General features: G+C 31.3%; 1 protein-coding gene across 4 annotated transcripts in view; it reads right to left on the bottom strand.

Moving 5' to 3' along the window:
• Positions 1–13,267, bottom strand: part of SMC3 (structural maintenance of chromosomes 3) — a 43,750-nt gene that overhangs the window by 27,776 nt on the left and 2,707 nt on the right. For 2 of the 4 annotated variants that reach the window (XM_077126003.1, XM_077126002.1), the window contains exons 3-13: positions 9,376–9,414; positions 7,842–7,909; positions 7,311–7,382; positions 6,853–6,932; positions 6,496–6,574; positions 3,594–3,711; positions 2,566–2,741; positions 1,941–2,021; positions 1,535–1,699; positions 1,136–1,257; positions 120–333 (exon numbers count right to left, since the gene is read on the bottom strand). In XM_077126003.1, the coding sequence (XP_076982118.1) occupies positions 120–333; positions 1,136–1,257; positions 1,535–1,699; positions 1,941–2,021; positions 2,566–2,741; positions 3,594–3,711; positions 6,496–6,574; positions 6,853–6,932; positions 7,311–7,382; positions 7,842–7,909; positions 9,376–9,414 (1,214 nt within the window). Of the gene's footprint in view, positions 1–119; positions 334–1,135; positions 1,258–1,534; positions 1,700–1,940; positions 2,022–2,565; positions 2,742–3,593; positions 3,712–6,484; positions 6,578–6,852; positions 6,933–7,310; positions 7,383–7,841; positions 7,910–9,375; positions 9,415–13,267 lie in introns of those variants that run through there. The other 2 variants (XM_077126004.1, XM_077126005.1) reach the window with 2 other exon arrangements.

Raw genomic sequence — 13,267 nt, 5'->3', positions numbered from 1 at the left:
GGCAAAACAAAGAAACAGATAAAACTTGTTTAAAAACAAAACAAAGAAACAGATAAAACTATATATATTTAAGATGCTTAACTTAAAGTTTTTCATAAAGCAGATATAAAAGTTCTTACATTATATTGCTCAAGATTTTTCTCTTTATTTGCCTCTGTGTCCTCCAAATCTTTATGTATAGCAGCAATTTGTCTTTTCTTATCATTAATAGCCTGATCTAAAGACTTGAGTTCTTTTTTAATCCACTTATCCCTTTCTTCTTTTGATGTGAACTGGCTTCCTCGACCCTGCTTTGCATAGAGATCGGTTCTTTCCTGAGTAGCTTGGGCCAATCTACACAAGATAAGAGATGGTTGAAAAAGAGAACACAAAATATAACCAAGTGAACTGTAATCAATAATTTCATCTGTTCATAGAAACAATAAAACATTTTTTAAAATTATCAAGAAAGGGGGTAATTAATTATATAACTATATTTAAGTATTAAAAAGAAACTATATCATTGAGCCCCCTATGTTGGTTTTCTGCTATATTAACTTCGAAATTACAGAATTTCTAAGACTAAGCCCATACCCTAAGGATTTCAGGGAGAGCCAAAGTTCACTCCAGATACGACTTAGTCAGCATACCCAGATTTTATTTCTAGTCATCTATCTCAGGAATTTTTAAAAATGTCCCAATTATATTTGACTGCATAAAAATTTTCCAATCCTTACAATAAAAGACACTAAAAGATTAAAAGAGAAAAAGAAAACAAAATATTTACAACATATAGAACAAAGATAAATGTCCAGATTACATAAACTATTCTTACAAAAACAATAAGAAAAAAAATGGGCAAAGGATATAAACAGGCAAGTCACCAGAGCAAATATAGGTGGCTTATAAACAGGACAATGTACTAAATCACATGAAAGCATCAAACTGTGGCAAGTTCAATCCATAGGTAGATACTAAAATGTCTAGATGTTCAAATGTCACTGAGTGAGAAAAAAGTTGCAGAATGAAACAGAGTAGGATGCCATTCAAGCAAAAGAACAAACGTTATGCGTGTTTAATTACTGTGCCATTGCCTTATTAACTCATGACTATACAGAACTATGAAGAAAGCCAGTATTGGTGAAAAATCCCAAACCTAGCAATTCCTCGTTCTTCTTTTTCTTTTACGCTATTGAATTTAGGTTCTGTTTCTGCCAGTTCTTTCTGCTTTTCTTCTATTTTTTCAAGAAGCTTCTGCCTCTCTTTCAATAAGCGTTTCTGTAAATAAAGCAAGACATAAAAATAAATCTGCTTAATTTATAAACCTAGCTCAAAATATTCCTCGTGAATTTTTTTCATGAGAAAATTCATCTTGTAACATAAGACTAACTTTTTCTAAATATAAGAAACAAAGAGATGGTTCTGAGTTACTATTGAAGTGCAAGTCATTTTAATGGGGAAAATTTTTTACAAAAAAATTCAAGTATGCATTCCTCTCACTGCAGTTCCTAACCACCTGACAGTTAAGTCTTTCATTTTGAGCATTTTAACTTACCCTTTGTTCGCTATTGCCTGCCAATTCATCTTGTAAATCCTTGGCTTTAAGTTCCAACTTTGTCCTCTGCTTAATCTGTTCTTGTCTTTCAGCACTGAGCTGTTCCTTTTCTTCTTTCATAGCTGAAATTTTTGTTTTCAGTTCTCGAACTTGGCGTTCAATATCCTATTCAGAGTATCAAACAGAAACGATTCAGGCAACAACAAATTCAACAGCAGAATTATGACACTATTAACTTTGTTCCTTCTTTTACTTTCACTTATACTTTTGGTACTACTTTGCCTTGCTAATACTCAATCCCTGACTCCCCCTTGTGGTTCAAAGTTACTTCCTAATTGTGGTACAAAGGATTTATTGTGGTCAAATATTATAAACTAGGCTCAGTTTTTTAAATTTATTATATTACCTCCATTTTATCTCTGGCATCCTGCTGGGCATCTCTCAATTGTCTGGATTTTTCTCCACTTGTCTCTCGCTTGGCAGAAAGCTGGAAAAGAAATAAGCTACCATTTCTAACTCATTCTGTATTTGTTTAGTATTTCATAACATCTAGTAAAAAAAAAGATGTCTATAAATTAATCATTTACCTAAAAAAAGTTTACAAAAATATTATTAAAATGGATTTCTTAAATAGAAAACTACTTTTGTTTTAAGCCCTACCTAAAAACACAGTTTTTGTACATGTCAGCAATACTAATTATATAATACATTCTAAAAAGCCAAGAAAAACAATCTATGAAGCTTTAAAGATGGCTTTCATCCTGGTCTGTGTGACACCATCATCCAGTTATACTTCAGATATAACAAGGAAATAAAAGAAATAATCTCTCAAAGCATTTGGAATCACGAGTCTAGGCATTTTCCTTCAGGTAAACTAAAAGAGAAAACATTTGCTGACTAATGAATTCATTAAAGTTTTTTTCTTTAAGTTTCTATTTAAAATCACTAAGAAGTGGAAATACAGCATGAGTTTAACATATTTATAAAAATAAAATCAGTCTCATGTTAAATGGCAAAGGTAAAAATTTTACCTCATCAAGTTTAGCACGGGTCTCATTAAGTTCCTGATTATAAATGGTATATTCCAGGGCTCGTCTCATTTTATCCCACTTCTGATACTGAGCTAGTTCTTCTTTTTCTTCTTCCAAGGTATGTAATCTTTCTTCAATATATTTTAATAACTCATTGATTTTCTCCCGTTTGCCCTCTTTAAAAAAAAAGGGGGGTGGGATGAATTAAATACAATTCTTATGTAATAGTATAACTTTTCAAATATACCACCCATTAACCTTAATCTTAAGAACTTTCGCAATATTTCTTTGAAAATCATGTGGTAACCAAATGTATGATATTAAATTGGCAATTAAGATGATTTATTATGAAAGCTTCCGCGAACACACATGGTGACAATGATTCTTGAATTCTAAATTTTTACTAATAATAGCATTATCTAGAGTTGCTATATACTGAAAACCTACTATATTCCAGTCACAGTGCTACTTACTCTGCTCCACTACTCACCAACGTAAACTATGAGATAGGGTTTTACAGATGGGAAAGCTTAGGAGTAGAGAGGTCAAATCTTAAGTCATAATGTCAGTCAATTATTACTCAGGTTTGAACCCAGTACTGTGTGATTCTAAGCCGTAATAACACAGCACTTGAAAACTAAAGATTTCCAGGATAACCGAAGATTCCAAGTTCAAAGTTTTACACTCACTTGAGTAACTTAAAATTTAATGCTAACTGATATTCCAGGGTTTTTGTTTCAAGGAATACAACCAAATCTGTTGCCCTAATGAGGAAAAAGTTAGAGGTACAAATTAGCTGAGAAAAATGATCTGCAAAGGGACTCTTATCTAAAAACACCAATTCTTTATTCAAAGAGATGAGTTATTGGAAATTAAACTGCTTCAAGCTAATTCTCTCCCCACTGAGTACATATGCAAATTATCATGCAAATACACTCTGAGCTTAGACATAACTCCGTTGAACTATTATAACATGATAAAGTAATTTCCAGCAACAAAAAAATTAAGGAGAATCACATTTGTTTTACCTGTCTCCTTCATTAAGGAGATGCTTTCTTCTTTTCGTTCATCATATACTCTAGTACCAGCTACTTCTCTTAATAGTTTTAGTCTCTGAGAATCTGGTGCTGTTGCCATCTGATTGATCTAAAAATTTTAGAAAAATCATTACATACCTACAGATAACTCTTAAAGAACAAAAGCTCTACCCTGAAAGGGTTTTTAATGCACATATTTATATGATAAATTCTTTATATATTTTAAGTAGATTATGAGTTGGCCAATGCACATATACCTGTACATCTAAATGCCCTTTACTTAAAGAATTAGTCCAGCAAACTTCAAATAACATTGTTGCAGATGTAATTCTCCTTTATAAAAAAAATGCTCTAACTTACAAATAGAGGAATATCCGACACACCATTTATCTTAATCAATATGATAACATATAAAAGAAGAGCTCTGTTCTCCTTTGAGAACAGGAGGAACTGTAAAATCAAAATCAAAGGATTTTTATAAGGAGGAACTATCATTGATGATACAATTTTTAAAGAAAACAATAAAAATAACAAAAATGACATGCTTTACATATAGATACACAGATACAATTATCTCACAAGATGGTGATTATTAAATAAAATAAGTGATGATTAAATAAAATCTCTTTAAATATATGGCAACTGTATAATGCAAACAGTGAGCCCTAATGTAAACTATAGATTATATTTAATAGTATTATCATCAATTTTAACAAAGATTAATGCAAAATGTTAATATTAGGGAAAACTTGTATGTGAGGGATATCTGTACTTTCTGCATGATTTTTCTGTAAATCTACTTCTCTAGTAAAAAAAAATACATATATACATAAAAAAATGTATAGCAAAATGATTATAGAGAGTAATACAACCTAAGTGCCACACAACTCAATGCATCCTAAATAACAAGCATCACTAAAGGCCAAAATTAACATCACTAAGTTAAAAAACTGAAGTGACAGTTACTCTAACATTTTTATGTAAAAGGAGACCAATTATGAGCTAATAAAATATGATTTATCAAAATATGTGCATCAAAAAAAGAATCACTCTAATGATCATGGTGATGAATATACAACTATGTGGTGATATTGTGAGCCATTGATTGTACACCAAATATGGAATGTTCATATGTTAATTTGTTCGTGTTTGTATGTTGCTTTGTTTTGACAATAAAAATGAAAAAAACAAAAAGAATCACCCTTCAGATCCTCAACATTGGGCACCCCAATTACACAAGTTCATTCAATTTATTCACTCTAATAATATTTATTGAATGCCTACAATTTATGTGCCATTCTGCAGGGCACTTCAAAATACCAATTGAGAAGAAAACAAAATTTATACTATCATAAAACTGACATTCTAGGGAAAAAAAGACAAAATAGGTTTATTGGTGTAGTATAACATAAATGCTATGAAGAAAAATAAAAGCATGTAATATTGGGAGAAAGGCAATGCTCACTTAGATAAGGTAGTCACAGATGGCTTATATAAAATGAAACTGAAACGAAGTGAAGGGGCCCATATTGTGTGTGTGTGTGTGTGTGTGTATGTAGGAAAGACTCAGATAATTTGCTCTTTCCAGTCAGCTTCCTTTTCTTTAAGATTTCTCTCACAGACAAGTGGACAAATATCTTATAATTCCACTTATTTAAAATATCTAAAATAAGCAAACCCCTAGAAACAGAAAAAAGAAGTTATGGGGGCTAGAGGGAGAATGGGTAGTTATTAGTTTAATGAGTACAGAGTTTCTATTTGGGGTGAAAAAAAGCTTTGGTAATGGATAGTGGTGATGGAAGCACACTATAAATGTAATATAAATATATATTATAACATAAACAATATAAATGCCACTGATTTGAATGCTTAAAAATAGTTAAAATGACAAACTTTATGTTGCCTATGCTACCACAATAAGATTTTTTTAAAGCCTCCAGTAGGAAGGCTTTTTTTTTAAAGCCTTCAAGAATTATCTTCAAATAAAAAATAAATGAGGGGAGATAAAGGTTAAAAATTGGGTAGATTGAAATACTATGGGTCAGTGAGAGGGAGGGATAAGGGGTATGGGATGTATGAGTTCTTTTTTCTTTTTATTTCTTTTTTTGGAGTGATGCAAACATTCTAAATATGATCACTATATGACAAATACAAACAAAACTATATGATACTGTGAGCCACTGATTACATAATATGGTTGGACTGTATGTGTGTGGATATTTCTCAACAAAAAATATTTTAAAAAAGAATTATCTTTTAGTCAAAAGCAATAACAACAAAAAAGCCCCACTACTGAAAACCATTAGGGCATCACACAGTAAATGCTGAGAAAAATAAACTATCTTAGATTTAAAGTATATGAGGGGACGTAAAACAAAGCTTATAGTTTAGCTGCTAAAAATCTATAAAGAATATAATTACTGCCAGGGAAAATAATAAGTATCATTACGGTAGATTTCTGGTAAAGTAACCTCAGTACTGTAATTCTGTAATAAACTTAGTAACACAGAGTAACTTGAGAAAATATTTTTCAAATGTGATTTTTATACAGTTTCTATGATAATCTTAAATGATTTTTATTAACTTGCACAAACCAAAAATATCTTCCAGTTCAGGGCACTTCAGTGAACAAAACAGGTCACTAAGAAACAAGATCCACTTAACCAACTGTTGACTACTACTATCCCATTATGTAATGGATCTTTATTTGGTACTTTTTAGCCACATAAAAAGATAATACTGACTTCAACACAAAATAAGTCAATTAAATTAAAAGAAAATAAAAGGTCATTTCATTTCAACTTAACCACTGGACTCAAATCAAAGTCATCATTCAAGTGAAGAATATACTCAAAAAACAAATTTTATAAAAAAGGACATACAATTTTTTTACCTTTCCTTGTTTAACAATATAATAAGGATTGCTTCGAGAAAAACCAGCACTTTCAAGGAGATTCATCACATCATTTTTCCTGTTAATAAAAACATTGAATATTTAATTTTTGATAATTTTAAAGCATCTAAAAATAAGCAAAATATGAACAGACTAGTTACTGAATAAAGCTGCGTAAGTTAGTCTGTACTGTAGCACAGAACAGTCATTAAACCATCTCCTGTGTTAGACTCAGCAAAGTTGCACTGCAAATGATTTGTTGAATATGAGGCAAGTATACCTTATATATGAAGCAAACAAAAGAATGCTTTTACTCTCTTTTAAAGGAATACTGTAAAGAAAAAGAAAAATACTCACGTGACCATTTTCTTGTCTAAGAAATACTGATCCTTTTTAGCACCAATAACTCTTCGAAGTGAAACTTCCTCTTTATCAATCTAAGAAAAAGATTTAAAAACACAAAGTTAATTTAATATGAAAGTGAGAAACATTTTAGTTAATATAAGGTCATTTTAAAGTTCACTGACCATAAGTACTTCTTATTTTAATATTCCAATTATCTCAGCAAGGAAATGCTGTACATACCCAATTCTCATGACAAAGACATTTTTCACAAAAGCTTCCATATTCCCTTTTCCAGAACAGTTATCATAATTTTAAGATGAAATAAGTATGTACACTAGTATAATTATTTGAGCATAAGTTAAATTATAAAAGCTTAAGTACAACTATAAACAAATGTTTAAAATATGAAAAAAAAACTAACTGCATCACTAAAGTTCTCAACATTATTACTGAAAAGAAAAATAACTCACTGGTAATCGGTTATCTGAATTGTCAAAAATAATCTCCACAAAAGCAGAAATAACACGAGGACCAGTACCCTCCTAAAAGAAGAGAAAAATACCAAATTTATTGTATAAGTGATGTTTTCATAATCTTTAAACAATTTTAAAGTTTAGTGCATGGTAACAACCTGATTCAATGGAGATAAAATTTTATCAGACTAGTATATATTTCTCCTGCCAAAACAGCAGACGCTAGATTAGGATTAACAATTTAACAGTTTGCAACCAAAAGCTTTGGATTCTGAATAAACAATGAGAACTATAGGCAAAGAATAAAATTTTCTTGTTACCATTATACAAAAATAAGGTTTTATCCTGAATTAATAGAGTAGGCTAAATTAAATTATTCTAAATGAAAATTAAAATACTTAAGGGATAGGCTGTTACATGTTCACAAAAAAGATCTGAAACTTGAACAAATTATTTTGTCTACCAGTACTAACCATGGAATTTTTAAAATATATAATATCAATAATGTCTTAAAACAACCTTACTCACATGCAACAAAGCCAATCGTTGTTCCGGACGAAGATGACTAAACTCATCACTGAGAACAAACTGAATTGCTAGAAGTACATAAACATATATTAGACGGTCTAAAAAAGGATTAATGACTTACTCAAAATATCCTATACCTTATTAGAATGTCATGTAAGGAACAATGCAGATAACGTGTATTATTTATTTCATGTAGGCAAAAGGAATGAAGAAAATTTGCTTTTACTTTACGCTAATGAGCTCGGAAATGATGATATAAGGAAAATATTAAGAAGTTGTTCACTGAAATACTTAAGGTAAAAAAGAGAAAATACCAAGTACAGAAAGACACAAACAGGAGAACTACAGCCTAATTCTTGATCAAAGTATATACTGACTGATTAATTATGTTAGCTTACTCTATTTGCTTCCATTTTTAATGGACAATATAAATTAAAGCCTTTATTAACAAAAAGGATGTACTCTGACAATATGTTTGATTGGACTTTTTAGTAAAAAAAACAAAATTCAATAAGAAATACAGGGAAACGTTTCAGATTCCCACCTTCTACTGCATTGCTTACACTGCCCTTACCTTCTATAAGAAGTAGCCATTCCTATTTCCAGATAGAGCACCTAATTGGACCACCCTGCCCTAGAAGTGGAACTCATTACTTGGCTGTCCTAGTCCCAGAAAGCGATCTCTGATTCTAAAAAAAGAGAGAGAGTGTATGTGTATGTGAATGTGTGTGCTGAGGGGGGTTGGTTATCTCTCATAACCACCTGGGAAGATGGATTTGAATTGCCCTTATCCCCATGGAGATTCTGCAATATTCTACCCCAATCCCATTCTCTTCCCATCATCATATTATAATCACTGATAGGATAAACAAACCCTTCAGAACTGTGAGGACAAAAAGGATAGAATCTCTACTCTTACTACTAAACCAGTAACCAACCCTTTTCCCTTTTGCTCCAAGCACTACCCAACTAAGTAAGGGGCCCAAAACTTTTTCAACCTACTCCTTATACAGTCTAATACAGTTAAAAAGTCTTTTCTCCCTAAAGGATTTGTTAATGAAGCCAATACTAAAATGCATTTTGCTTTTTGAGAGAATTTTCAAAGTGTTATTTACTGTTTTCAAAATAACAATAATCTTTTTGTTTAGTCTAAACTTTTTCATACCCTTCAATGCTTTATAAAAAGAATAATCAGTAACTGGTCCAGAAAACATTTTTTTTTAAGTGAAATAGGAAGATAAAACATTTTCTAAAAAAGTACAAACAACTATTCAATTAAACATCTCCATTTTTAGACTGAAAAAATAATCAGAGAGATTAAATATTTTACCCCATCTCACATACCTAATAAATCACTGGGTACAGAACAAAATTCAGATCCTTAGACTGTAAACATGTTCTACACTAAACTGCATTCCAGTGTGAAGACGAATTTCTTGGGTTTCATGCAGACATAACCTCAGAAAGCCAATGATTTAATAAACTAACTTGATACGTAAGGCTTAATTTATTTAGAATTTAAAACAATACCTACCATAAAAAAAGTTACTTTTTCCAGATCCATTTCTGCCAACTATAAATTTTCAAAAAGTACACATTATTTTTTATAAAAACAGCAAATAAAATTTAAAATGCTAACTAAAAGTATCCAAAATTTGTAAATCCAAATTTCTAACATAACATCTTAATATTTGAAAGTAAATTGAAAAAGAACAGTGAATAAAAGAAGCCAAGAAACAAAACCATTTTAACCACCAAATGAGTACGAGTTTTCTATAGACTTCAGATATTCTGAAAAGAAATGTATTGTTGATTCTTTTGCTTTTTTCCAATTTAAAATAAATAGGAATAACTAAATATACTACTTGGTTTTCATAATACATAATCATTACAATGGCCATAAAATTCTATTTTAATTGTATATAAGGAAATATTTTTAACAATGTAAAGATTCACATATTAAAATACTTAAGTACTATTCACGACCAACTCTATATATCATTTCTAGTCTCATGGAACCATAAAAGCATGGAGAATAATAAAGCACTCTTTTTACTACCTAAATTCAGAAATTAGCAATTCCATACCCAAAAGTACATCAAATGTTTTATTATTTAGTGAATTTATTTGGAAAGATTTTCAGTGTTAAGAGTTATGAATAACTGTGCCAATTTCTCTCAATCTTGACCAAAATATCCTGAATAAATCAACTCCAATGTTATTACCTTTAATACAAAGTAAACCCTAAAGGGATAAGTTGTTATGCCAGAAAGGAAGTGCCAAAAAACAAAAACAAATGGTGGGGCATATAACAAAGAAACAAGCTAGCTTGAAGGGGATTACCGCTGACCAAATGTGGAACAATTTAAGAACCAAAATATCAAAGGGAAGTATGAATTATAAAACATTGGTGGGGGTAGGGAGGGTAGGGACATCATCCATGAGTCCGTACTAAATACATAAATTAATAATAATAAAAGAACAAATAAATATTAGAATAAAGGCAAGAATCATCAATGGCTCCTAAATCTAAGGGGAAATTTTGTTTTTTCCTGTATTGCTTATTAGTTACAAGGGGAAAAACCTAACTATACAGTGACAATATCACACAAAACCTTAATTGGATGATCAAAAGTAAACATCAGCATTAAGGAGCATATGGATGTCATGTGACTACAGATGTGAAACCATGAGAAGTACGCATCACTTAAATGGTATTTTTCAAAAATAACAATGTTATAAAAGACAAAGAAAGGCTGTGGAAATAATCTAGATTAAAGAGGACTAAAAAGATATGATAACTAAATGTAATATCTGATCAAGATCAGATCATTTACATTGGAGAGGGAAAATCCTATAAAGAACATTTTTAGGTCAATCAATAAAACCAGAATATGGAGAGCAGATTATTATATTAATGTTAAATTTACTGAAGCTGATAATTGTACTATTATGCAAGAGAATACCCCCATTCTTAGAAAATACACATTGAAGTCTTTACAGATGAAGGACCATGACGTAAATAATTTACTCTAAGGAGGGGAAAAAAAAAGCATGTGTGTGTAGAGTATGAGAACAAGTGGGAAAATGCTAACAAATAGGTGAATCTGGTAAAGGATATATGAGTATTCTCTGTACTGTTCTTATTTATTCAACTTTTCTATAAATTTGAAATTACTTCCAAACAAAAAATTAAAAGATAATTTATCAATCACCATTCATACATAGCTCAAATGATCAATCCATTTACAATTAAGTAAATGAGATTTTTTAAATTTCCCTTTAAGAATACTCCTACCTAAGAGCTGGCTGCCATGCACACCCTCACTCACGGCTTCTTTTGGGATTTCTGAGTGGTCACCTATACACAGCTTCAATCTCATGGTACTGTCACACTGCTTTCCTACCTGATCATACAATATAGATTCCCACCAGCAGAATATTCTACTTCATCACGTACTTGCTAATGTTTGATTATCAAACTTTCAAATTTTGCCTTTCTGCAGGGTGTAAATGGTACCTCACTGCTGTTTCAAATTTTATTTCCCTAACTGTTAGTATGGTTGAGCATCCCATATATTTATTGGCCTCTTGGGTTTCCTTTCTGCTTACATCTTTTGTCCATGCTTCTCCTATGGGATTATTTGTATTAATTTTATTCATTGACATGATTCCTTTTATTTTTTTATTCTTTTATTGTAAACCTTAACAAACATACAAACATTCCTGACATGCAAACATTCTATATATGGGATATAATCAATGGCTCACAATAACATTACATAGTTGTATATTCATCACCATGATCATTTTTTTGAACATCTGTATCTCTCCAGCAAAAGAAACAAAAAGGAAAAAACTCATATATACTATACCCTTTAACCCTCCCTCTTGTTGACCATTAGTATTTCAATCTCCTCATGTTAACCTTTGTTCCCCCTATTATTTATTTATTTATCCACATTTTCACTCATCTGTCTATACCACAGATAAAAGGAGCATGACATGATTCCTTTATATGGTGTGGGTTCATCTTTTGTCACTTATTGGAACTGAAGATACATTCTCCCTCTCAAAAAAAAGAAAAGAATAATCCTACCTATAAAGTGGCACACTGTATAACAATTTTAACAAATGCTGAATATTCAATGATAAAAAAATTAGAGAATTATACCAAAGGAGAAAAAAAATAGCAGATTACCAATAAATTACACTATGAACTCCTTTTTATTTAAAAAAGCCTACTATAGATATAAAGAAAAAAATGGGCAGGTACTGAAGTACACCCCTCAGATTCATTAGCCCCAACTTAGACCTTGGTCTGAGGTCACTGGAGAGCCTCAAGTCTTAATGCCTCTAGTGCTACCTGGGGATGCATTCAGGTCAGATCTATGAAGAACCAAAAGAGGCTGTGACTTCCCAGCTACTTGTGGAAGTTATTCTTTTGCTCTTTCTCAAGTACTTAAAATAGAAATAACTAAATATATTACCTGGGTTTCATAATAACGCAATCCAGGGAAAATTAATGCTCAAAGTGGTAAACTTTGACCAAACAGAGAGGAGTTAGCCAACAAAACCCTCTTCCTTTCTCTCTTATCTGACCTTTCCAAGTGTGGTGAGTCCACAGAGTCTGTCTGGAAGTTACCCAAACCAGCTGTGTCTTCACTGGCAACCAGCTTTTCCCCTCACTCTTGCCCTCAGACTGAACCTCCCATTAAAGCTTTAGCTGCTGAACCTGCTTCAGGCTGTTTATTAAGAAACCAGGACTGACACAAGCAGAGACCATTAATATTAAGAATGGTTGGAAAAGTTCCAGTAGTGGATGCTGCTGATGGCAACACAGTATTGTGAACATAATTAACAGAACTGAATTATATATATGAATGTGGTTAAATGGGGAAATTCTAAGTTGAATATATGTTATAAAATTTAAAAAAATCCATGAACTATACAACATAAACTGTGAACCCTAAATTAAACCATATAGTACAATTATAAAATTTTGCTTACAATCACCACAAAGGTACCACACCAATGCATGGTGTTAATAGTAGGGTGGTATAGGGAACCCTGTATTTGATGCATGATTTATACAATTTTCAGGGGAAAAAAAAAAGAATGGCTATCTCAGGGTAGAAGGACAGTTTATTTTAATTTTCATCTTTTAGCTTTTCTACTCTTCCTTAATGTTCATACCTAACATATATTTCTTTTATTAAAAGCTTAGGGAAAAAAAAGAAAAAAGTCATTGCTTGGCACATGTATCAAACACTCAAACACTGTGTATCAAACAGAAGAGAGAGCTGCCTTCAGATCTTGCCTTCAGATCTTGCCGATTCTTTTTTTAGGGTTAAATAATTATTTAACAAAATGATATACTTTCACCAGATATTGTAGGGTCAATCTCTTACACTACTAAAATACCT

This window comes from Tamandua tetradactyla, chromosome 13, assembly GCF_023851605.1.
Source record: "Tamandua tetradactyla isolate mTamTet1 chromosome 13, mTamTet1.pri, whole genome shotgun sequence".
In the NCBI taxonomy this organism is placed as follows: Eukaryota; Metazoa; Chordata; class Mammalia; order Pilosa; family Myrmecophagidae; genus Tamandua; species Tamandua tetradactyla.
The sequence above is the reverse complement of the archived record's forward strand: the minus strand, read 5'-3'. Positions and strand labels throughout refer to the sequence as shown.